Source organism: Pelobates fuscus, chromosome 6 (assembly GCF_036172605.1).
Source record: "Pelobates fuscus isolate aPelFus1 chromosome 6, aPelFus1.pri, whole genome shotgun sequence".
Taxonomy (NCBI): domain Eukaryota; kingdom Metazoa; phylum Chordata; class Amphibia; order Anura; family Pelobatidae; genus Pelobates; species Pelobates fuscus.
Genome location: NC_086322.1, coordinates 249098593 through 249122345, shown reverse-complemented (window position 1 = coordinate 249122345; position 23753 = coordinate 249098593). Strand labels below are relative to the sequence as shown.

Below are 23753 nucleotides of genomic sequence, written 5' to 3'. Positions count from 1 at the left end.
GCATGTTGCTTTCCACAAACATTTGCTGCACACCAAGATTAGCCATTAACAATTTCCAGTGTCTTCTATGAATGTCATAAATTAGTGAAAAAAAAAAAACAACACTTACAGCGTCTAATCCATCATGGCTGTTAGTGAGGAGGATAGGATCTGGAACAGGCAAGTTCATTTCAGAATGTATCTGTTGAAGATCTTGAACATTTAACATGGGTTCCTATATATAAACAAACTGTGTTTAGATGTACTGTCAATAAACAAGCAAACAAATTGTGAGTTTTTGTATTCAATACCTTAAGAAAGCCATCTAGTTCCAATAATTTCTTTGGAAAGAAACTGGCAACAAGATCTTCAGCCTACAAGAAAATCAATGGTTATGTAAACAAATTTATAATACAATTCATCTTTACAAGCCAGGTTTACAATAACATACAAACACATTTATTACAGTAATGAACAGGTAACATACTGCAACATTATTTGTTTATTTCAAACGGTCTTGTTTCTTGAATGAACACCACTTCTTGCAGAATCAACACAGATACTACTCTGTGCATTATGTTAATTGGTAAGCTTACACACTTTTGATTGTCAGCAAGCCTCAGCAATATAGAACAAAAAGCAGGTAACTATTCAGAATCAAGCTCCAATGTGAGTTTATAAATGTATACATAGTTTTTCCTATAAGCAGGTATGTTTTTAGAAAAGCTTTAGAAAAATATGAATTCATAAACAAAATACTGATACCTCACTTGTGATTCTTTCCCGGAAATGATCCACCTGAAAGAGTAAAAGGAAGTTTATTAAAAAAAGAAAAGCGAGAGCGAGAGAGCGCGCACACGCATACACACACACACACACACAGCCTGTAAGAGTGATAAGATATGCTGTGGCATGGCCAAACATGTTTTACAGGAATAGTGCAAAATGATACAATAATGTGACACTTTAACCACTAAAATGAAAGCGCCACCACAGAATTGTGCAGTTTTCCACATTATGCATGGCCAACAACAGCAATGGAGGCAATGCTTTATGAACATTTAAAACATACACATTATTCCTTCACATTTGATATAATTTAAGCTTACAAAAAAAATGCACAAGTTAGGGCTTTATAGCCACAGTTACTTAACAAAAAAATAGCAAATGCACATTACAAGATAAATATTTTTGCTACTTTGTACCATCTTGTAATTTATGCAGAAGGCGCACAAATAAAAGTTGCACATACCAACGTCAAAAAAACATTTTGTAGGTGAAATATAACAATAAAAATTCATCATCATATGCCTTTTCAAAAACCAATATCTTACAATAAACATTTTTGGAAGATTTCTGTTTTTCAAATAAAGGGTTTCAATCTTGCTTGCATATTTTACAGCAGGGACATATCTCATCCGCCAATAATTTGTTACATATGCAAATTGTGTTATCTGGTTATCACAGCTACTCAAACAGGAATGACTGTAGACTTCCAACACAGATAGGTGTCAAACTGTTCGTACATGGCTTGACAGATTCCTGGTTGAGTCTTTTCCTGAAAACCGGGATTCTAGAGCCATAGAGCACCTCGCTGCTTCAGCTCATTGAAGTGGTCTGGGTACAGTGTCCCTATTGCCGTTACAGAGAATCTGCAATGTTTACATTGCAACACTAAGCCTGCCTCCAGTGGCTGTCTACCACAAAGCCACTAGAGGCGCTTCCTGGATCCAAACAGACCTTTGGTCTGGTAACCAACACTGGACGTCCTCACGCTCTGCATGAGGACATCCAGTGTCAGATTTTCCCCAGGCGCCAGCTTGTCACGGGACAAGGAAGAAGGCGGAGCCACAACCCAGCGTCGAGGGACATCAGCGCTGGGATAAGGTATGTAAATAAAGGGTTATTAACCCTTTATTTATCAGAGCGTGGGACTCAGAGGGAGCTTTAGTGCCAGGTATACAGCGTTAGCCAATCAATATTAAAATCTCCAAAGACCAATAGTTCACTTTCTGGGTTTTGAGCTATGCTTTCGCTAAGGATATGGGTTATGTCTGAAAGGGAATGCACTGGGGAGCTAGGTGGCGGTAAATTCCTGCAACAACGATTGGTTTTACTGTACACACATATATATATATATATACACACACACACACACACACACACACACACACAATTTTCTAGCCTGACAGAAGTATATTAGTTTAACCCCTTCCTGACCGTTATGTACCAGGCAGTCCCCCAAGCTGCTAAAAAGTACAAAAAAATAAATAAAAAAAATATGGATAGATTTATATATATATATATATACACATACACACACACACACACACACACACACAACAACTACGTAATTATTTGATTTTATTAATTAGAATTTGAGGGACCTGTCTGACAACCCAGGCAGGCAGTCCAGAAAATTGAATTGGCAAGCCCTATATTTAACCCCGTAACTTTCCAAAACACCATAAAACCTTTACATGGGGGGTATTGTTATGCTCGGGAGACTTCGCTGAACACAAATACGAGTGTTTTAAAAAGTAAAACTTATCACGAAGATGATATCACCAGTAAAATTGCAGTTAGTGTTTTTAAAAAATGCAAAAAACAAATATGAACGCTAACTTTGGCCTTCATTTGTGGCTACTACAAAAGACTGGACATTTTGAATATCCTGGATTGTCTACATTTTAAAATAGGATGCCATGATGCGGTTAATTTTCATTTCTGGGCTGCCATACAGTCTCAAAGGCCAATCTGTCAAATAGCAATTTACAAAAACATAAAATCGGCAAATCTTATGTTTGAACCTGTCACTTTCCAAATCATCATAAAACCTGTACTTGAGGGGTACTGTTGTGCTCGTGAGACATTACTCTACACAAATATGAGTGTTTTAGAGCAGTAATATCATCGGTGAAATGGCAGTTTATGTTTGAAAAATGCAAAAAACTAAAACAAATATAAACGCTAGTTTTGGCCAGGGTTTGTGATTAAGTGGCTACTAAAAAAGACTGGGCATACCCCATTTTGAATACTGCAGATTGTCTACTCTTACAAATGGTATGCAATGATGGGGTGAATTTTCATTCCTGGGCTGCCATACGGTCTCAAAGGCCCAACAAACCAATATGGCAAATTTCAATGTGTAAACATGGAAAAGGGGAAAGCCCTACATTTGACCCCTGTAAGTTTGCAAACACCCATAAAACCTGTACATTGTGGGCACTGTTGTACTCAGGAGATGTAGCTGAACACATATTGGGGTGTTCTTTGGCAGCAACTCTTAAAGTTCTCAGTACATGTATTCTTAAATTGCTATGTGTGTCAAAAAAATCAATGTTTTACTTTTTTTTTTTTGGCATAGATGGGTGGTAAAATGGTTGCATGAAGATAGTCAAAATACCCCAAGGTTGTTTTCTTGTAAAAAATATTACACATTATTCAGTGATTCCTGACAGATATTGTTACAATGTAACTTTTGTTAATTTGGGGGGGGGGGGGGGGGAGGGGGAGTGAGGGAGAGAAAAGGTTAGGAAATAGAAAAGTGTTTCTTGTACTTATTGGCATATAACTTTCCACAAAAAAGAAAAAGAAAAAATGCTAAGAACATGTTAACATCGGTATTTCTAAACTCAGGACAAAATTTTGAAACTATTTAGCACAGGTGTTTTTTGGCAGTTAAAGATGCGCAACAGATTTTAAAAGGTCAGAGTTAGAAAATGTGGGGTTTTGGGTTTTGTTAAATTTTTCCATCATAGTTTTATCATGTTTTTAATAGTAAATTATATGATATGATGAAAATAATGGTATCTTTAGAAAGACCATTTAATGCCAAGAAAAACAGTATATTTGTGGGTACAGTAAATGAGTAAGATTAAAATTACAGCTAAACACAAACACAAGAAGAAATGTAAAAACAGCCCTGGTCCTTAACGGTAAGAAAATTGAAAAATGGTCTGGTCACTATGGGGTTAATTTAATAGCCCAATCAAATGCTTCATGCCCCTTCTTCTGCCTGCTTGGCTGATATCATCAGAAGTGGTGTTCTGAGCCAATCACAATGCTTTCCTTTAGGATTGGCTGAGACTGTCAAAGAGGCAGATCAAGGGCAGAGCCAGCACAAACCAAACAGTCCTGGCCAATCAGCATCTCCTCATAGAGAAGCACTGAATCAATGCATCTTTATGTGGAAAGTTCAGTGATTCCATGCAGAGATTAGATAAACTGAATGGCACTGCCCCAGGAAGCACCTCTAGTAGCCATCTGTGGAGTGCCCAGTGGAGTTATCACTAGGCTGTAATGAAAACACTGCATTTTCTCTGAAAAGACAGTGTTTACTGCAAAAAGACCGAAGGGAATGATTATACCCGCCAGAACAAACACAAAAAGCGGTCGTTCTGGTGACTATAGTTTCCCTATTAACTTTATGTGAACAACATGTAATACCTACTTGCTCTGTCTGCTAATCTTACCACTCTCTCCAGATCTACACCCTCCTTAATTTCAGCTGAATCCCCTCTCTATTCTATCTACCACATTACCGTTCTTTGACCCCTTTCACCTAGTTTAAACCAACCTTCTAGCTATTATCTCCCCAGCATAAAAAACCCTCTCCATTCAGGTGCAATTAATCTTGACTTTTAAGACAAATTTATAAAGAATAATTAAAAACATAACTGCATGCTATGGATTCCTCACTAGCACTTATTTGTATGTTTTAAATTGTTAATAATACATTTGTTTCCACTTCATGTACCTGCTAATTCCTTCTGATAATACATCTTGGCTCTGGAAAGACACCATTTTGATACCATACCTACAATGCTTGGAGCTAGTCTTAAAGAAAACGCCATTTAAGATGTTCAAGAAGGCAGTATTGCTGCCTTAAAGGCAGAGAACCCCATTATTTTTAGAGCCTGTTTCCATGAAAAGTTTCACCACAATTTTCTAGAATATATATATATATATGGGTATATACACATACATTACAATATTGCACAATTATTTGGTTTGCTTTACATATTTATAATAGGATTATGAAGTACTACTTTACTGTGAGGGTAGTGGATGAAGTAGTGTAGTGGTTTATCACCTAAACAATAAGATGGTATTTAGTACAATCTAAGTTACAGTCACAGACTCAGACTTCAGTTCCAAAGGTTGAGGAGCCCACTTGAAAGAACATATTGTACAAGGCACTTGGTCAGAGCTTGAAAGTCTTAACAGCCAACGTCCTAGAATTGAGAACAGTCATGAATGTCCTGAAAGCTTTTAGTTACTATATGAGGCATCAGTGGGCATTTGTCAGCAGTCTCATATACACTGCTCAAAATAATGAGGGAACACTTAACAACACAATCTAACTAAGTCAATCACACTTCTGTGAAATCAAACTGTCCACTTAGGAAGCAACACTGAGTGACAATCAATTTCACATGCTGTTGTGCAAATGGGATAGACAACAGGTGGAAATTATAGGCAATTAGCAAGACACCCCCGATAAAGGAGTGGTTCTGCAGGTGGTGACCACAGACCACTTCTCAGTTCCTATGCTTCCTGACTGATGTTTTGGTCACTTTTGAATGCTGGCGGTGCTTTCACTCTAGTGGTAGCATGAGACGGAGTCTACAACCCACACAAGTGTCTCAGGTAGTGCAGCTCATCCAGGATGGCACATCAATGCGAGCTGTGGCAAGAAGGTTTGCTGTGTCTGTCAGCGTAGTGTCCAGAGCATGGAGGCGCTACCAGGAGACAGGCCAGTACACCAGGAGACGTGGAGGAGGCCGTAGGAGGGCAACAACTCAGCAGCAGGACCGCTACCTCTGCATTTGTGCAAGGAGGAACAGGAGGAGCACTGCCAGAGCCCTGCAAAATTACCTCTAGCAGGCCACAAATGTGCATGTGCCTCCTCAAACAGTCAGAAACAGACTCCATGAGGGTGGTATGAGGGCCCGACATCCACAGGTGGGGGTTGTGCTTACAGCCCAACACCGTGCAGGACGTTTGGCATTTGCCAGAGAACACCAAGATTGGCAAATTCGCCACTGGCGCCCTGTGCTCTTCACAGGTTAAAGCAGGTTCACACTGACAGAGTCTGGAGACGCCGTGGAGAACGTTCTGCTGCCTGCAACATCCTCCATCATGACCGGTTTGGCAGTGGGTCAGTAATGGTGTGGGCTGGCATTTCTTTGGGGGGCCGCACAGCCCTCCATGTGCTCGCCAGAGGTAGCCTGACTGCCATTAGGTACCGAGATGAGATCCTCAGACCCCTTGTGAGACAATACGCTGGTGCGATTGGCCCTGGGTTCCTCCTAATGCAAGACAATGCTAGACCGCATGTGGCTAGAGTGTGTCAGCAGTTCCTGCAAGACGAATGCATTGATGCTATGGACTGGCCCGCCCGTTCCCCAGACCTGAATCCAATTGAGCACATCTGGGTGGGACATCATGTCTCACTCCATTCACCAACGTCACGTTCCACCACAGACTGTCCAGGAGTTGGCAGATGCTTTAGTCCAGGCCTGGGAGGAGATCCCTCAGGAGATCATCCGCCACCATATCAGGAGCATGCACAGGCGTTGTAGGGAGGTCATACAGGCACGTGGAGGCCACACACACTACTGATCCTCATTTTGACTTGTTTTAAGGACATTACATCACAGTTGGATCAGCCTGTAGTGTGTTTTTCCACTTTAATTTTGAGTGTGACTCCAAATCCAGACCTCCATGGGTTAAAAAATTTGATTTCCATTTTATTTTTGTGTGATTTTGTTGTCAGCACATTCAACTATGTAAAGAACAAAGTATTTCAGAAGAATATTTAATTCATTCATCTAGGATGTGTTTGTTTTTTTCCCCTTAATTTTTTAAGCAGTGTATATTCGGGGCCAGTACAAACCTTTATCTGGAAAACTGTTCATAAACATACCATGGCAACGCTCCGCACGGCACGCTGGCTGCGAGACTTACACTAGGGAGCTGGAGGAGCTGAGTAAGTGCTTGCTGCCCGCTCCCCCCCACCGCTCAGCCAATGCCACTGGACCACCAGGGATTGCTATATCCCCCCTCCCTGGCCAAGTATGAAACAGGGAGGGGGGGGGACAACAAAAATAATAATTAAATAAAAACATAAATTTTGCTTACCGAAAATTTCTTTTTCCTGAAGATTAGAGGCAGTGCTTACACCATAGGGATATCCAATCTGGAGGGAAAAAACAGGCAGGCAAATCTCCAAACATTTTAACCCCTCCCCTAATTACCTCCTTTCCAATAAGTAGCAGCTCCTCCTGATCATCCCCAGACAATACATAAGCCAAATAGCTGCAAAATTACTGAGTTTATTAGAAAAAGGGGCGGGAATTGTAGCACTGCCTCTAATCTTCAGGAAAAAGAAATTTTCGGTAAGCAAAATTTATGTTTTTCCTATCAGATTAGAGGCAGTGCTTACACCATAGGGATATAATAAAGCAGATCCTGAGGGCGGGTTTCAGTTCACTACTGCTTGAAGCACCCTGCGCCCAAAAGCTGCATACTCCGAGGCCAGTATGTCCCACTTGTAGTGTCTTGAGAACGAATGGAGAGAGGACCGAATAGCAGCTGAACAAATTCGAGACGGAGAAGCAGCTGCACGCAGAGCCCATGACGGCGAAACAGCTCTAGTAGAATGTGCCTTTATAGGGCCTGCAAATTCCGTGCTACTCTTAGAATAAGATAACAGAATACAATCCTTCAGCCATCTAGCCAGAGAACTCTTCGAAACCAACATACCTTTTCTTTGTGCCTATGAACAAGACAAACATACTGATATCCTACCGGAAGGATTCCGTAGCTTTTAGATATTGCCAAAGACATATCTTTACGTCTAAGCAGTGAAAATTACTTACCAAGGCATTAGACGGATTCCGACAAACGGTCGGCAAAACCACTTCTCGGTTGACATTGGCAACAGAAAAAACTTTAGTGATACCTGAAGGATCGAGCTTCAGAACCTCCTTGTCCTGATGAAAACCAAAAAGGGAAAATACTCCCGAAGCGCTCGGATCTCACATACTCTTTTAGCTGACGAATAGCCACCAAAAAAAAAAAAAAACGGTATCCAACGAAAACATCTTCAGGGAAACTTCTTCCAATGGTTCAACAGACGGTACTCAAAGCGCGGAAAGGACCAAATTCAGATCCCAGGGAGGACAGGCTTCCCTAACAAAGGGCACCAAACGTGTCAGAGCTCTGAAGAACCTTGAAATCAGAAAATTCGAGGTGAAACATCTGAGGGAGAAGAAACTGATAGCAGAAACATGTAATCTAAATGAAGCAGGTTTAAGACCTTTGCAAATCCCATCTGACGGAAGCATAGAATCTTCTGGATGGACGCGGAAACAGGGTTGACTTCAAACCTACAACACCGCTGAAAAAACTTCCAAATCCTAACGTAGAACCTTGAAGTAGATTCCTTGTAAGATGCCAAAAAAAATTTTTTATAACTTCAGGATCCAGACCTTTACTCTCTAAAATCTGGAGTTCAGAAACCAGGCCGTCAAACGGAATCTCCGAAGGGCCGGAAGAGGCACCATGGCGTCCTCTAGAATTACTCCTGAAAGAGGAAGCTTCCAAAAGGTGGCCCCCGGAAAGTTCAGGAGAACCGAGAACCAACTTCTTCTTGGCCACCATGGAAGGATTAGGATAATACTTACATTTTCCAGCCTTACTTTTTGAAGTATTCTGGGAAGAAGCACTACTGGCGGGAAGATATATGCCAGGTTGAACTTCCATGGTACTGACAGGGAATCTATGAAATCCGGCCTGTCTGCTGGATTTAGGGATGCAAAACGTCTTGTCTTCCTGTTCACTCTGGATGCCATCAGGACTATCTCTGGAACACCGAAGCGGTCTGTGATGAACTTGAAAGTTCTGCATGACAGGGACCAATCTGCTTGTTTCAAATGATGCCTGCTCAGGGCATCTGCCACCACATTGAACTTTCCTAAAATGTGAACTGCAGAGATGACATAAGGTGCACTTCTGCCCACAGCATGATTATTGAACAAAGGCTTTCTAATCTTGTTGATCTCGTACCTCCCTGTTTGTTCAAATATGCCACTGTCGTTCGATTGTCTGAACGAATTTGAATATGTTGATCTTTGATGAGAAACTGAAACGCCAAGAGTGCCATCCATACGGCCTTTAATTCCCTGAAGTTCGAGGAACTTCTCATATCCTTCTCTTGCCAGGACTCCTGCTTCTTTATGTCTCCCAGATGGGCCCCCCAGCCCAGCGCAGAGGCGTCTGTTGTTATGATAGTGAAGGACTTCATCCGGAATGACAGACCCTCGTGGAGGAATCGAGAAAATGTCCACCACTGCAGACTTTTCAAAGTTAGATCGTTAAACCTCATCAGCCCATTAGTATCTTCTCTTCTGGCAGGAATAACTTCATCGCGATAGAATCCAAAATTAGACCCAAGAACTGGATCCTTTGAACTGGCACTAGTTCCGATTTGTTGAAATTTATTAGCCAGCCATGCTTTTCCAGCGATTTGATGGCTGTCCCCAGGTCTATGGAATGACAGCGATGCCCATACCTCTTAGAAAAGCTGAAACTACTACTAGAAGCTTTGTGAATACTCTGGGCGCTGATGACAGGCCGAAAGGCAGTGCTCTGAATTGGTAATGTTTGGTTACCGATTGGCAGCACACCGCAACCGTAGAAAACTTTTGCTGGATTCTGCTATGGGTACATGAAGATAGGCATCTTTCAAATCCAGGGACGCAAACCAACTTTATGGGTGAATAAGCAGAGCAGCTGACTTTACTGTTTCCATGAGGAATTTCTTTTTGATAATCCGCTTGTTTACGGCCTTTAGGTCTAGGATAGGTCTGAACGAACCATCTGGTTTTGGCACCAAGAGTCGATACTTCCCGCATCAGAGGGAGTTCCATATCTAGAGAATGAATCTCGGAACATAGAAACATGTTCTTTGGGGCTTGTGATAATTCTAGAGCGTATCCGTGCTCCATCACTGTAAGGACCCAGCGATCCGATGTGGTCTCTTTCCAGTGCTCTAGGAAGTGACTCAACCTTCCACCTACAGGCCTGGCGTCATCATTTTTTATTTCTCTTGGCAGTAAACCTTTCCTTCTTCCTATAATCAAAGGCTCTTTTCTGTTGACCCTTGAAATAGTTTCTACGAAAGGAACTTCTAAATGAGGGAAGTGTCTCTGCGTTACGGCTTCTAAACTGCTTCCTATATGATACTGGTAAAGCTTTCCTTCCTTCCTTCATCTGTTTCAACAACTCATCCAGTTTTGAACCGAAGTGTCTACCTGGTTCAAAAGACAGTTCACACAGTGAATTATTAGATGCCGCATCTGCTGACCAATTTCTAAGCCAAAGCGCTCTTCTGGCGACTGTTGAAATACCTATATTCTTGGCCGATAATTTAAGGCTTTCTGCAGAGGCATCCACTAAAAAAAAATCAGATGCCATACTGATATTTTTTAATAGCTTTAACGGGTCTTCCTTAGCTTCTCCCGTATATACCTTTTCTAGTTCTTCCAACCAAGTTTATGGGCCTTGGTAACGGATGACCCCGTAATCAAAGCTTTAGCTTGGGCTGCAGAAGAGATGAACAACATCTTTAAGGAGGAGTCCATGCGTTTATCCATGACCTCCTTGAGCCCGCTTGAATCTCCAATTGGTAATGTAGTCTTCTTACCTATTTGAGCAATAGGAACGCCCACTACAGGGATAGTATCCAGCTTACAGTCTTGTTCCGCTTCTATGGAAAAGAGAGATTTAAAAACTGTCTAGCCAATAAACAGCATGTGACTTGGGAATTTTCCAATCTTTTAAATCAACTCCCCAATCTGTGGGTGAAAAAGAAACCTATTGGACTTCTACCCTGTTTCCTCAAGTTCAAATGCCACTGCACTTCTTTAATCAATACCCCAAATGGATTCTACTGGGAATGCAGATTCCTCATTTGATGAGACACTGCTGAATTATCGCCATACTCAGAACCACTAGTTCCAAACTAGAATCGGAACTTCCCAAGATCTTAGGCTTTTGTTAGCATGTATAACAATCTGAGAATCCTGGGCAACCGAAGCCTGGATTGTCTGTAATGCTGCTGACCACATATCCACAACTGTTTGCTGCATACTTTGTTGCAACCAGCTGATAAAGTGGACATTTCTGTTCTTTGTGCTTCCTCTGAAGCTTCTTTGAACACACAGAGCAAAGTTTCCTTTTTACAACCATCTGGCATAAGATGGCCACACACAGAGCACATTACATGCTTGGTTAGATGTACATTTCCCCTTCTCAGCAACTTTATCCAAATTTTCAGGATTATATACTGGGAACAGAAAACAAACAAGGGAAAATAAACAAAATTTTTCCCTAAAGATTCAGGCTAGAACCATTTAAATAAAAACTTAATCAGTCTTACCTTAAATGGCCTGAGAGTGTGTTGGAGGGCAGGTGAGAAACACACTTTGCAACCGTTCTGAGAGCTCCTGGCAAACAGAGGTTGCTGCTGGTAATGCTCCTTTTAAGTCCTGTAACCAAACAAAAACGCCAAGTTCAAATTTGGTGCCTGAATCCAGGTTCGCATTGCGCATGTGCATAGCGCTCTGCGACTCCCTGGTGGAACGCAACGCAACCTGTGTGTGCGTTCCACCGACAGGACCTCCCAGCCGACGCACGCCTGCGTCCTTCGTCAGACCGGCACCTGGCACGGCAAGAGACGGAATAAATTCTGAGGGACCACGCCGTCCGGCGTGTTAAACGCTACTTACCCGAACATCAAGGAAGCAGAGCCTCCCGAGCCTCAGCCCTTCTCACCTGCTTCCTGGAGAACCTTCCTGCATAACCTCCCCTGCCGAAGGCAGGCAAAGAACTGGGGATGATCAGGAGGAGCTGCTACTTATTGGAAAGGAGGTAATTAGGGGAGGGGTTAAAATGTTTGGAGATTTGCCTGCCTGTTTTTTCCCTCCAGATTGGATATCCCTATGGTGTAAGCACTGCCTCTAATCTGATAGGAAAAAATATATATATAAAAAAAATAATTTAATAAAAAATGCCCCCTCACACACACACTCCATTATATACACATACACTACACAAACACACTGTGTATATAATGCAGTGTGTTTGTGTAGTGTTTGTTTGTATAGTGTGCAGTGTGTATAGTGTGTGTATATAATATAATGCACACTATACAAACACACTGCATTATATACACACACTATGCAAACACTGAATTATATAAACACACTACAAACACACTGCATTATATACACACACTGAAATATACAAACACACTATACAAACACACTGCGCATTATATAAATACACTACATTCACTATACACACACTACACAAATACACACACACTCTGCATTCCTTATATACACACACTTTGCATTTAGTATATACTGCATTCACTTTACGCACACTACCCACACACTAGACAAACACACACTGCATCCACTAGACAAACACACACTGCATCCACTAGACAAACACACACTGCATCCACTAGACAAACACACACTGCATCCACTAGACAAACACACACTGCATCCACTACACAAACACACACTGCATCCACTACACAAACACACACTGCATCCACTACACAAACACACACTGCATCCACTACACACACACACACACTGCATCCACACACACACTGCATCCACTACACACACACACACACTGCATCCACTACACACACACACACTGCATCCACTACACAAACACACTGCATCCACAACATACACACTACACAAACACACACAGCTCCTGTCTAAACACACTGCATCCACTACACGTGGCATGTATATTTTGAGCAATTACCTTTAGAAATAGTTTTTTATTTTCCAAAATGGTAAATGTACAGAATATCGGCAAATTATATCGGCTATCGGCCTGAAAGTTCACAGAATATCGGTATCGGCTCGAAAAAATCAATATCGGTCGATCCCTAGTTTAAACCGCAATTGGGTAAATACTTGCAAAAACATAGCATACATGGATATAATTTCTAATTAGTGGGGTAATAGCTGCTTGATCCAAGGAGACATCTGACTGCTATTTTGGGGCCAAAAAGGAATTTTTTCCTAGTTTGTTGGAAAATTAGAAGCGCTTCTGACTAAGTTTTTTGCCTTCTTTTGGATCAACAGCATAAACATATGTGAGGAAGGCTGAACTTGATGGACGCAAGTCTTTTTTCAGCTATGTAACTATGACCCTGGCTTCCCGCTCTACGGAGAATAGCAGTGGAAACCTCAAAGGAAAATACCAATTAAAGCAGAGCTTCTTTCTCAAGATCCGGTCCTTTATTTTAAACTTACCCATCTCAAGCTGAGAAATCCTTCAGTTTTTACAGGGTGGTTTGGGTAAGAGCCTGGCAAGCAGTTCTCTTAAAGGACCACTATAGGCACCCAGACCACTTCAGCTCAAGGAAGTGGTCTGGGTGCCAGGTCCATCTAGGGTTAACCCTGCAGCTGTATACATAGCAGTTTCAGAGAAACTGCTATGTTTACAATAGGGTTAATCCAGCCTCTAGAGGTGCTTCTGCGCTTCTCACTGTGAGACGCAGACGTCCATAGGAAAGCATTGAGAAATGCTTTCCTATGGACTAATTGAATGCGCATTCAGAGCCGACGTCAAAAGAGGGAGGAGAGTTCCCCTGCGCCAAGGGAGCCCGGCGCTGGAGAAAGGTAAGAGTTTAGGAAATTCAACCTTTTATATATACATATTTGACAATTGGGATATTTACCAGTACGATATTGCCCTATATAAAAGTTTTATTCTTTTCAGAGACATCTGGATAAAGATCTCCTTTATAACATACTTTATGGTATATGCATTTATTTATTTTCTATTTATGTATAAATATTTTAGTACACAGTTTTGGTTCTCCAGTGCACTGTCCACTTTATATTCTATTTTCTGCTTTATGCTCTTCTGTGAAATTGTGTGGTTGATTTCCCTGTAGCAGCACATTGTAGCGCCATATTACCACCACTCTTTACCTTTTTTCTAAAGAGTTTAACCCCCTTGAGCCCAGTGGTAGTGGGACCCTGATGGTGGGGAGGACCTAAAGTCCCTATAGTGCCAGGAAAACGAGTTGGCCTTGACCATTTCTGCACTGTCAGATCATAAGTGGGCCTGTCACACAGATGCATTTAATTTTTTTCAAAGATACCTTATGAACTTGGAATATTCCCCTTGTTTTGTAGTACCTTATGGATTCACTTTGTGAGTCTTTAGAAGAAGAAGTCTATTACACTTCTCACTCAAAAGACTGTGTTCCTTGTTGCTATTACTGTAGCCAGACATATGTTTGAGGTTCGACCATTTTCATGAAAGGAACCATACTATCTTCCAAGGCTCTACAGTTATTCTAGGTACTTTCCATCTAAATGTCCTTCTGTTCAAAACATTCTAATGAAGATGGGCTTTGCTGGCAAACAGCCAAGGAGGATACCTTCCTACTTTCGTTAGCTCCCCTGAGCCAACGGAAACAGCAGGCACGCTGTACTTGAGCATGCCGACCTCCCCCACTCTCACAGATCTCAGATTAGCTCCATAGTTCCAGATGTGCACGCAATGCTGAGAAGCCTTTGACTAGTTGTTTCCCTTTGAAAAGACAAAGTCTCCTCCAGGAAAAAATGGGAGGGCTTACAAAGGCTGCAGTCATAAGAACTGCAGCTTTTGTACGCTTTTAGACCATACTCACAATGAATAAATACATAAACATATGCATGTATGTATTGTATGTATTTACATACATATGTATGTATGTATTTAATGTGGGTATATCTACTAAACTGTGTTTCTGTTTGTTTTTAGCGTAGAGTGGTCCTTTAAGTAGTTAAACCATGTGAGACCGGTTTGACAACTTACCTGGGTACCACTGGGAACCCACTGCCTACTCTTTGGAATCAGGAAGCTCCCTGAACTCAACCTGGAAAAACCAAAAAGGTTAATGGAAACTCCTTGCAGGAGATTCTGTCTGAAGAAGGGATAAATGGTTCACCCCAGGTAAGCTGTCAAACAATTCTTAAACCGTTTCATGCAGCCACTGCATTTTTGGCATTATAATCACTACAGCCATATCTTTTGTAGTTATGGTGCTTGAATGTTCCTTTAACAGACACCCCCAAGTGAATATATATTTATCATATAGGTGTTGTATTTTTTACCTTAAAGTGAAATACAAACATCTCCCTCCCATCCAGCACCACTGTCTATACCCTTGAAGGTGCTACAAAATCTCCAGTCTGCCTGAACTCTGCTATTAAACTGGTCCTGAACCATAGCAAATTCCTTAGCAAAATCCATATAGACCACATTCAATGGAACACCCTTATATCTCCTTTACATAGGAGATATATCCTCTTTTATCTATACCCCACTTATTGGTTGTTTGGTTTGCTAATTGTTTGGTGTACAGGGGGCATACTGTTTTAAGTGGGGTTGTTCACATTGCATTAATAGTGGTTATATATATTTTCTTTGTTTTTACCTATACATCTACTGACTTCTTCATAAAATGCAACAAAATGCAATACATTGAGTTTAATAAGATCTGTCCTTCATAAAACCACGCTGTACCCTACAACTGATGTTTATCACAATTAAAAGGTTAAACCAAGCACCTTGACCATTTCAGTGATTTGGTGAGGAAGCAACCCATTAAGCTAAACGGCTTGCTCCATTACCAGGGAACCAGCCTTTGCTGAACTGCAACTCCCATGATTCTTTCAATTAAACAGATAGCCAGGGAATCATGGGAGTTATAGTTCAGCAACATCTGGGGGGCCGCAGGTTGGACAGCCCTGCTTTAGAAGTTATGATGATTTAAGTAATCCTTTAATTCCTAAATATTGTCACTTAATCTCCCTTCAAATTATTTCTCAACTACAAATAAGTCCAAAGATAAAAGACAAAGACATACATTGTCTTACAGTAAATGCCTATGTTGACAAAGCTTGACAAAAGGCTGTGCTGGCGGATGAAGTGGCAGGAGCTGAAGACTGAATATGCTAGGGCTTATTGTAAGGGCTCACTCATGTGAAAATGTAGCCCTGACAAGCAGAAATTCAAACCTGGTTGAGTATGTTATGGCTTACAGTGGCAAGTAACTTTAAGGTCTGCCTAGTAGCATTGGACTTTAAAATTCAAGCCCTAAAAATGATCTAGAACCTGTGGTATTCTGCTGTCAAGTGGGTTTGTAGGTACCTTGTGTGAGGCCAATTGCACTTTGTTCCCCAAAACAGATCTTCCTTAATGACTTAGAATTACAAACTAAATAAAAACTTATATTTACTTTTATTAACCACTGACTGGCCAGAAGACATGAATCTTCTATTAACCAGTACCAATTACTGACAGCTGTCACTAGTGATAATTGGGGTAAATGACAAAACTTGACAAAGGTAGCTGCTGACACAAAAAAAAGGCAGATCAAAGCAGTCCAAAAACTTTCCAAAATAGTTTCAAATTCCTCCAAGCCACTGCTACAGATTCAGTCTTATTAATATGCTGCAGAAAGGAAATTAATTTTTATAGAGCCACCCAAAATTAATTTTACTTGGCTAAATGATTTACTTCTTACAGCATATATTGCAATTATTTCATATACTGTCCAATTACATGAAGAAGTGATATAACCGTCAAGAAAACATAATGGCTGACAACCTTAAACAGAACCCCCCCCCTCATAGACTAAAATACGCATCCTCTACCTAGCCACGCATCTGTTCACGACGGCCTATGTCTTCTCTGGTGATTATATTTAGGCCCAAACTTTCATTAACCTACACCGATTCCACAATTCACATGACATAACAAAGCTGTATTTGTAAACGTCACCTTCTTTTTCAGCTCCTGGTCCACTTTAAGTAGGGAGGACATGGCGAAAGCTGCACGGCTAGCTGACTGTTCAGTACTCTCACACACCGGCTGCGTGCTATCACAGTTCCGGAAGTGTCGTCAAAGTCAACGCGCGAGGAACAGAGGCAACGCTAGATGGGCGCGCGGACAGAGTACTGGCAGTATGCAACCTCGAGAGGACTGGTGGGCGGAGCGTGAATCACACGTCATAACCGGGCGACGGAAGCATGTGCTAACGAAAGTTAGCATGTGCGGAGACCTCATTTGGAGACATTGCCAAACTAACGTTTATTATTATTATCGTTTTATCTGTTGTCAACATTTTCTCTGCCAGTGGTTTTATTTTTTATGAACATAGAATGTATTGAGTAAACCGTGTGTAACAAGTTTGCCTCTCGTGTTGCCATTTATGGTAATATTTCTCTTTCAGCATTAGAATGCTGCACAAATGTACACGTTTAGGGCGATGTAAGCCATTTAAAAAGAGACTGAATATGTATTTTCGAAGATTTGTACTTTCTTTAATAAATCTGTCCTTAGGGACGATCTTCATTTTGAATTAACTGTCTCCTTCAAGAGCTTTAACATTGAATGAGACAGTTGTCTTCGTTCTGAAGACTGGGGAAAAAATATATGATTTTTCTTTTTCCATAATTCCCCTTTTTCCTCGCGTTTTCCACGCCCCGTGGATGACGTAACCCATTATCACTATGTACGTGCTCGTGCGCGGTTCGACGTACAAGTCCCCGCGGACGACGAGCAGCAGCAACAACAACAACAATGGTTTACGGTTGAACGTCTCACTTTAAGAAGGTTGGAGCTCGCGTCAATCAATCTATCAATCTTTTTTTTTAAGTCGAAAAACACGAGGTAAATATATTTTATAAAGGAAAAAATCGCTGCCGTCTTGAGTTAGTCAATAAAGCACAAATGTACACGTTTAGGGCGATGTAAGCCATTTAAAAATAGACTGTGAAATGTGATTTATAGAGCTAGGAGAGACCGTACTGGAAATTATTGTGGTAAAGCCTAGATATGCTTTATGTATGATACATGGATCTAAGGATTTTAGGCGTCAGCTCCCAGTAGGAGGAAAGAATATTTCGGTGCTAATTGTCTGCTGCACAGTCACAAAACATTCAGCACTATATGCTTGCAATGAAGAGACCAGCAAAGGTCCTTAGCTGGCATTTTATATTAAGACCTCCTCGCAATGATCTCACACGGACTAAACTAGAATGGTAGAGTGATCAGACACATAGTAACTCTGCTGGCTGCCACCCTCTCAAGACTTCGCTGAGTCGCAGAATTCTTATTGTAAAAAGCTAGAAAGATTTAGAATACCATCACCTGACCCCCCCCAAAAAAGCCAGATTTTTCATTCCGTGTTTACGCACAACACACCTTCCAACAAAGCTGACGAGTACCAATGTATCCTGCAGGAAATGTATCCATAGTTTCAACTTTGATTCAAATTGTTCATAATCTCCTTTGCCAGTTATTCACTGGAAATGGGGTGCAGACGGTCAGGGGTAGGCTTGGGCTAGCTGTAATTGGGTGTTGTAGTGCCTGAATTGGAAGTAGAATCATAAATAAAAAAAATCTGTCTTCCTTTATAGAATCAATGGGTGGAGTAATTGGCTTTTTGGATCAATACAACTCCACACTTCTGTGTATCACGTAGTACTTGTTTCAGTGTAAAATTGCGTTGTTGGTTTTTCCAGTTTATACTTGTTAATTAAATAAATAAACCATTAAATATCAACTAAGTAATGTTGTCCAAATTGTTCCTCTATATTTACAGTCTACTCCTCACATTTCACTAAAGCAAAAGAGACATAAAAAAAGGTAAATCCTTATAAAACCATCCTTGCATCATAACCACTACAGCTCACTGTAGTGGATAATGTCCGCGGAGTGTTGCTTTAATCAGAATCAAATCTATTCACGGTGTACAGTGTTTGGGAGGGGGGGAAGAATGTCCCCTGCCCCAAGTGCCTACTGCTCACTGCTTGGCTTTGACCTTCTCTTAGGGTCTTAATTGCTATTCTATCCCAGGAATGTAGGCATGCATTCTATTAGATAAGTGATTTGAAATCAGCCGATTCCGTAATGAGTATCCAATGAGTCCAGATGTGAGTCCAGATGTTTAGGTAAATCTGAGACCTAACACTGGTTTGGAAAATGAGTTCCTCCATGGTTAGAGGTTGTACCATACTTTGGAACCAGAGGATAAGGGGAGGGGTCTCATTCTTGCAAATCAGAGGTATCCAGTTCTTAGCTACAATCAGTATCCTTAATGTTAAGGATTTTATGTATACTGACATTCGAAGTGAAGTATGATGTAGCAGGAGTGGAGCTAGGCAGGAGAGAGGCGTGTCATCTGAAAACTTCTGGACTATTATGTAAATTTGTATTTATTTAAATAAATACAAAATTGTCAAGTTGCTCTATGTCTGAACTCATACCTCCCGTGTGTTCTTTAGTATCCCTCTTTTGTAGTAGATCTGTATTCATAGTGTGTCTGAAGTAATTTGAAAGCTCCACAGCATTTAAAAATGTAATTGTAAATAAAATACATTGCGGATATTTACGTTGTCAACACTTATCCATCTAATTTTTAGCAAATGCTTGGTGCAGTTTTATTCAGTCTGTCGATTGTTTTGTTCCATTGTTTTTGAATATATGCAATTTTTTTATTTTTTTTTACAGAAAAGTAACATAATTATCGTGCCGCTTTAAACTTTTCTGAAAAGGAAATTTTGGCAAAAACTAGGGGACTTTACTATAAATAAAACTGAAATTGTTTTATATCACATTAACAAAAATACTTTTAAAATAATTTTGCAATTTAACTGTCACTTTTCCGAATCTCCATAGTTTTTGTTCTAAATATACAAAAAGGAGGGCTGTTAGCAGAAGACATTGTGTCCTCCTATATTGTGTCCCAAATAAAACTTTGCTACTGCTCGTTCAAAAAAATGTGAATACTTTATTAGTAACTACTGTAAAAAAATAAAAAAAAATAAAGCATTTTGCGGGCAATTTCTAGAAGGTAACTACTGTAGGCACTATAACTCAAGTGCCCAAAAGGTAGATCCCTAGATGTTTTAAAACTACAGCTTCCATAAAGCTGCCTGCCTTCCTATCTACCTGGACTCCAGGTAAAGAATCCACTCCAGCTCAACCAAAGGTAGGGATGTTGGGTGGATTTAAATTAAAACAATTTAAATAATTTGTGAGTGTGCCAGTATCAGTGTGTGCCTGTCTGTGAGTGTGACTCTGTCAGTGAGTGAATGTCTGTGAGTGAGTGTGTTTGTGTCTGTCATCGAGTGCGTGTGTGTGTATCTGAGATTCTGTGCCTGTCAGTGAGTGGGTGTGTCAGTGTAGAAGTGCAGCCTTGACAGAAAGAGGTGGGTCAAATTTAGGTTAGGAGGGTGCCTGTGTTTTGACATGCCTAGGGCAGCCTAAATACACCACTGCTGGGGGGTATACCTTTTGGGCACCCCTGGACTACAGCAAATTCAATAAGATAAAATTGTTATAGTGAGTTCCTTTAACATGCAACTTAGGTCAGGCACCCCACCACTACCACATGTAGTAAATTCAGTGAGAGGAGGGCGTAAGAGTGGCAGTAATAAAATAGAAAGGACAATTAAGAAATAGATGAAAACATGTAATTCACTGGTGAAAGTGTATGTGTATATATATATATATGTGTATTTTTTTTTTTTTCCTCTAGGAATATGGAGACCTCCAAATCCTCGATAATGCAGGTCAGCTTTGTTTGCCAGCGATGCAGCCAGCCTCTAAAGCTTGATACCTCCTTCAAAATTTTGGACAAAGCTACAATGATGGAGTTGACAGGTAGTGTTATATTTTGTATATGTGTCAGTTTAGTGTAATGACAAGGCATCTGCACTACAACTACCCTCCATCCTCAGATACTGTTAATCACAAAAGGCTTTAGAACTGCTACCATAAAAGACTACCCTTTTTCAAAATCATCTAACCACTTATGGAACCACATTCATAACCCCTTAACGTTATAGTATCAGTGTCCCTATTTATTTCCAGACCCCACCCTGACACCAATGTGCACTGAAAAGTAATAAAAGTAATTTTAATCACCTTCTCTCCCTTGGCACTGCTGCTTGCACTTCCTCTTGTGATGTCGTCCTGCAGGTATGTGCCTGAATGTGAAGTCCTTCTTGAAAAGGTGACATCCACTAGAGACATTGTTTTGCACAATGTAAAGTTTTCCTTTTCAGAAATAGCTGCTGTTTCACCTTTGCTAAACAAAAGTGACAGGGTCTACACACCAAAACCACTGCACAATGATTAAGTGGTTTTGGCGCTTAGATTTAAGGTACAACATTCAGCAGACCCCTGTTTGATATAGTCTACTGTACACCACATTAAATTACTTTCCCCCCATACAATATCAGTGGTGGAGTGAGTGGATGGCCAGTTTACTGCCTTCTAATTCTGATGTTGATTTACGCTCACACTGATGGTCATAGAGTGAAGGAATAACAGAAGGTTTTATCTTTTTTTATATTTGAACTTTCATCTTTGTGCACATACTGCTGGCAAGTCAAAATGTCTATTCATTGTAGTGTGGAATATACATTCCCTAAAAATGTGCATGATGAAGGGCAGAGAAGATTGTGTATGGCATTTATTCATCAAGTTTTTCTAGCAGTATTGGATCATTTGGAAAGCTTATTACATTCAAGAAGAGATGTATGCTATGGGGAAATGTCTAGCCTCTTGCTCCAGTCACTTGACAAACATGGGGGAAAAGGGAAAGGAAAAACATTGTGACATTTAGGTCTGTGTTAAGTAAAGTATTACGTATTATATAATATGTTGCATGTCTGTGCCCTGTTTCAAATTAATTGGACCTGGCAGGTATACAGCTAGTGGTAGATGAAGTGCAGTTAGAAGAAACAAAATAGCCTAGTGTACACTCCCCAGGTCTGATTGGGTGAGTGTAGTTTTAGAGCACTGCTTTTAAAAATGGTACCTGGTGTTCTGTGCAAATGTATTGTCTAACCAACAAATCTGGGACTGTCTGTCAAACTATTTTGGTGTACATGTAAGAACAATGTTTTGGTTTTTTTCTCCCACTACAGCGCCACTCGTGACTGCAGCTGCAGTTAAAACAGCAGATATTCAAGAAGATGATTCACATGTTGAGGTACATGCTCTTTTACCAAATAAACCAAGTAGCTTTATATAGCTCCATGGAACTGCTTTTCAGGTATATGCACCATTGCACTTCATATTCCCTTGTGCTGTCATGATTATGCCACGTTGATGGTATGCAATATTTAAAGGGACATGCATCATTTGACTATTTTTTTATTTTTTTTAAACCAGCGTGCAAACGCTTATACACAAATATACCTAAGCAAGTAAAGTTTTAAAAGTATGTAATAAACATTTACAAACTTTCAATAAATGTTATCAGTTTAGTTTGTCTGGCATGCCCTTCTGCTATAAAAGTTTTTATCAGCCTTTTACCAACCGACTAACTTACCCGTCACCGGTTCATGTGTACTAGCACTATACATGCACTAGTACTAGACATGAGAAACAGTGTGCACCCTCATATTGTGTGCAAACACAGAACAAAGTATCTCAAATGACAAACCATGACTCTCTATATACAGATCAGAAAGAGCAAGTGTAATGATTGTGTGTAATATATATAGTATATAGAAGGATTCACTGTGCAGGACAAGGTGTCAGTATACAGAGGCATGGGCGTCTGCAGGGGCGGTTAAGGGGACCCTTTTGACCCCCACTGGATTTTTCAACTTGCCCTTTAAAAAGGGCGATCTGAGTCTGCACACTCTCTCTGTGTGCAGGGCGCAATTCAGAGGCGGAAGAGGCACAAGGCAGCAGCGTGCTGCAGATGGGGGCTCTTTGTCCTCATTATAAGGGAGCTCGGGGAGTGCGATCTTCAGGTGACCTGCCGGGGGGAGCGTACTGCACAGTGCTCCCTTCCTGCCGGTCACACCATGTAGTATGCCCGAGCAGGCGGACCAGAGAGCTTCTGTTCCCCTACCCGGTCTGGCAGGAAGTGCTCACAGAGAGCACAGAACTGCTTCCTGTCAGTCCGGGTAGGGGAGCAGAAGCTACCCTACCATGGTCCGCCTGCTGAACAGGTGAGGCTAAGCGGGCACAGGGGAGGGAAGATAAAGCAGGCAAAAGTGGGCACAGAAGGAGAAGGGGGGGTAAAGAGGGCACAGGAAGGGATCAAAAGAGGGCGTGGGAGGGGAGCTAAAAGGGGTAAAATAGGGCACAGAAGATGAAGGGAGGGCTAAAGAGGGTACAGGAGGGAAGTAAAAGAGGGCACAGAATGGGAGGGAAAAATATAAATACAGAGTCTGTTTCAAATATTAACAAAGTTACTCTAAACACCTGTGTGGTAACCTCTCTACCCACACAAAAGCAAATTAACTGATACATAAACAATAGGCGGAGTACCGTTGGTTCTTGGGTACAGAATGTAAAATGGTGTACAAGGGTACAGTAAAGTAACTGTGAAAACAAAAATATTGGCAAGCACCTAGTGCAACATCATAAAGTACATGGGTAACTAAATAGCAGCATGTACTTTATGATGTTGCACTAGGTGCTTGCCAATATTTTTGTTTTCACAGTTACTTTACTGTACCCTTGTACACCATTTTACATTCTGTACCCATGAACCAACGATACTCAAACAATTCTGTATGTACAGAATGGGAGGGGGCTAAAGAAAGGCACAGGATGGTAGGGGGGCTAAAGAGGGTACAGAAGGGGAGCTAAAGAGGGCACGGAGGGGGCAAAAGAATGGAACAATAGAGGTGTAA

The 23753-nt window shown here is 41.0% G+C and overlaps 2 protein-coding genes across 3 annotated transcripts in view; one reads left to right on the top strand and one right to left on the bottom strand.

Moving 5' to 3' along the window:
• PSME3 (proteasome activator subunit 3) overlaps positions 1–17027 on the bottom strand; it is a 50205-nt gene extending 33178 nt beyond the window's left edge. Inside the window, exons 1-4 of one of the 2 annotated variants that reach the window (XM_063458919.1) lie at positions 16867–17027; positions 745–777; positions 291–353; positions 110–214 (exon numbers count right to left, since the gene is read on the bottom strand). In XM_063458919.1, the coding sequence (XP_063314989.1) occupies positions 110–214; positions 291–353; positions 745–777; positions 16867–16908 (243 nt within the window). In that variant the 5' untranslated portion in view covers positions 16909–17027. Of the gene's footprint in view, positions 1–109; positions 215–290; positions 354–744; positions 778–14895; positions 14947–16866 lie in introns of those variants that run through there. The other variant, XM_063458920.1, reaches the window with a different exon arrangement.
• A 579-nt stretch (positions 17028–17606) lies between these two features.
• BECN1 (beclin 1) overlaps positions 17607–23753 on the top strand; it is a 43097-nt gene continuing 36950 nt past the window's right edge. The window contains exons 1-3 of the mRNA XM_063458913.1: positions 17607–17757; positions 20630–20754; positions 22026–22090. Coding sequence (XP_063314983.1) covers positions 20634–20754; positions 22026–22090 — 186 coding nt within the window. The 5' untranslated portion in view covers positions 17607–17757; positions 20630–20633. The remainder of the gene's footprint in view (positions 17758–20629; positions 20755–22025; positions 22091–23753) is intronic.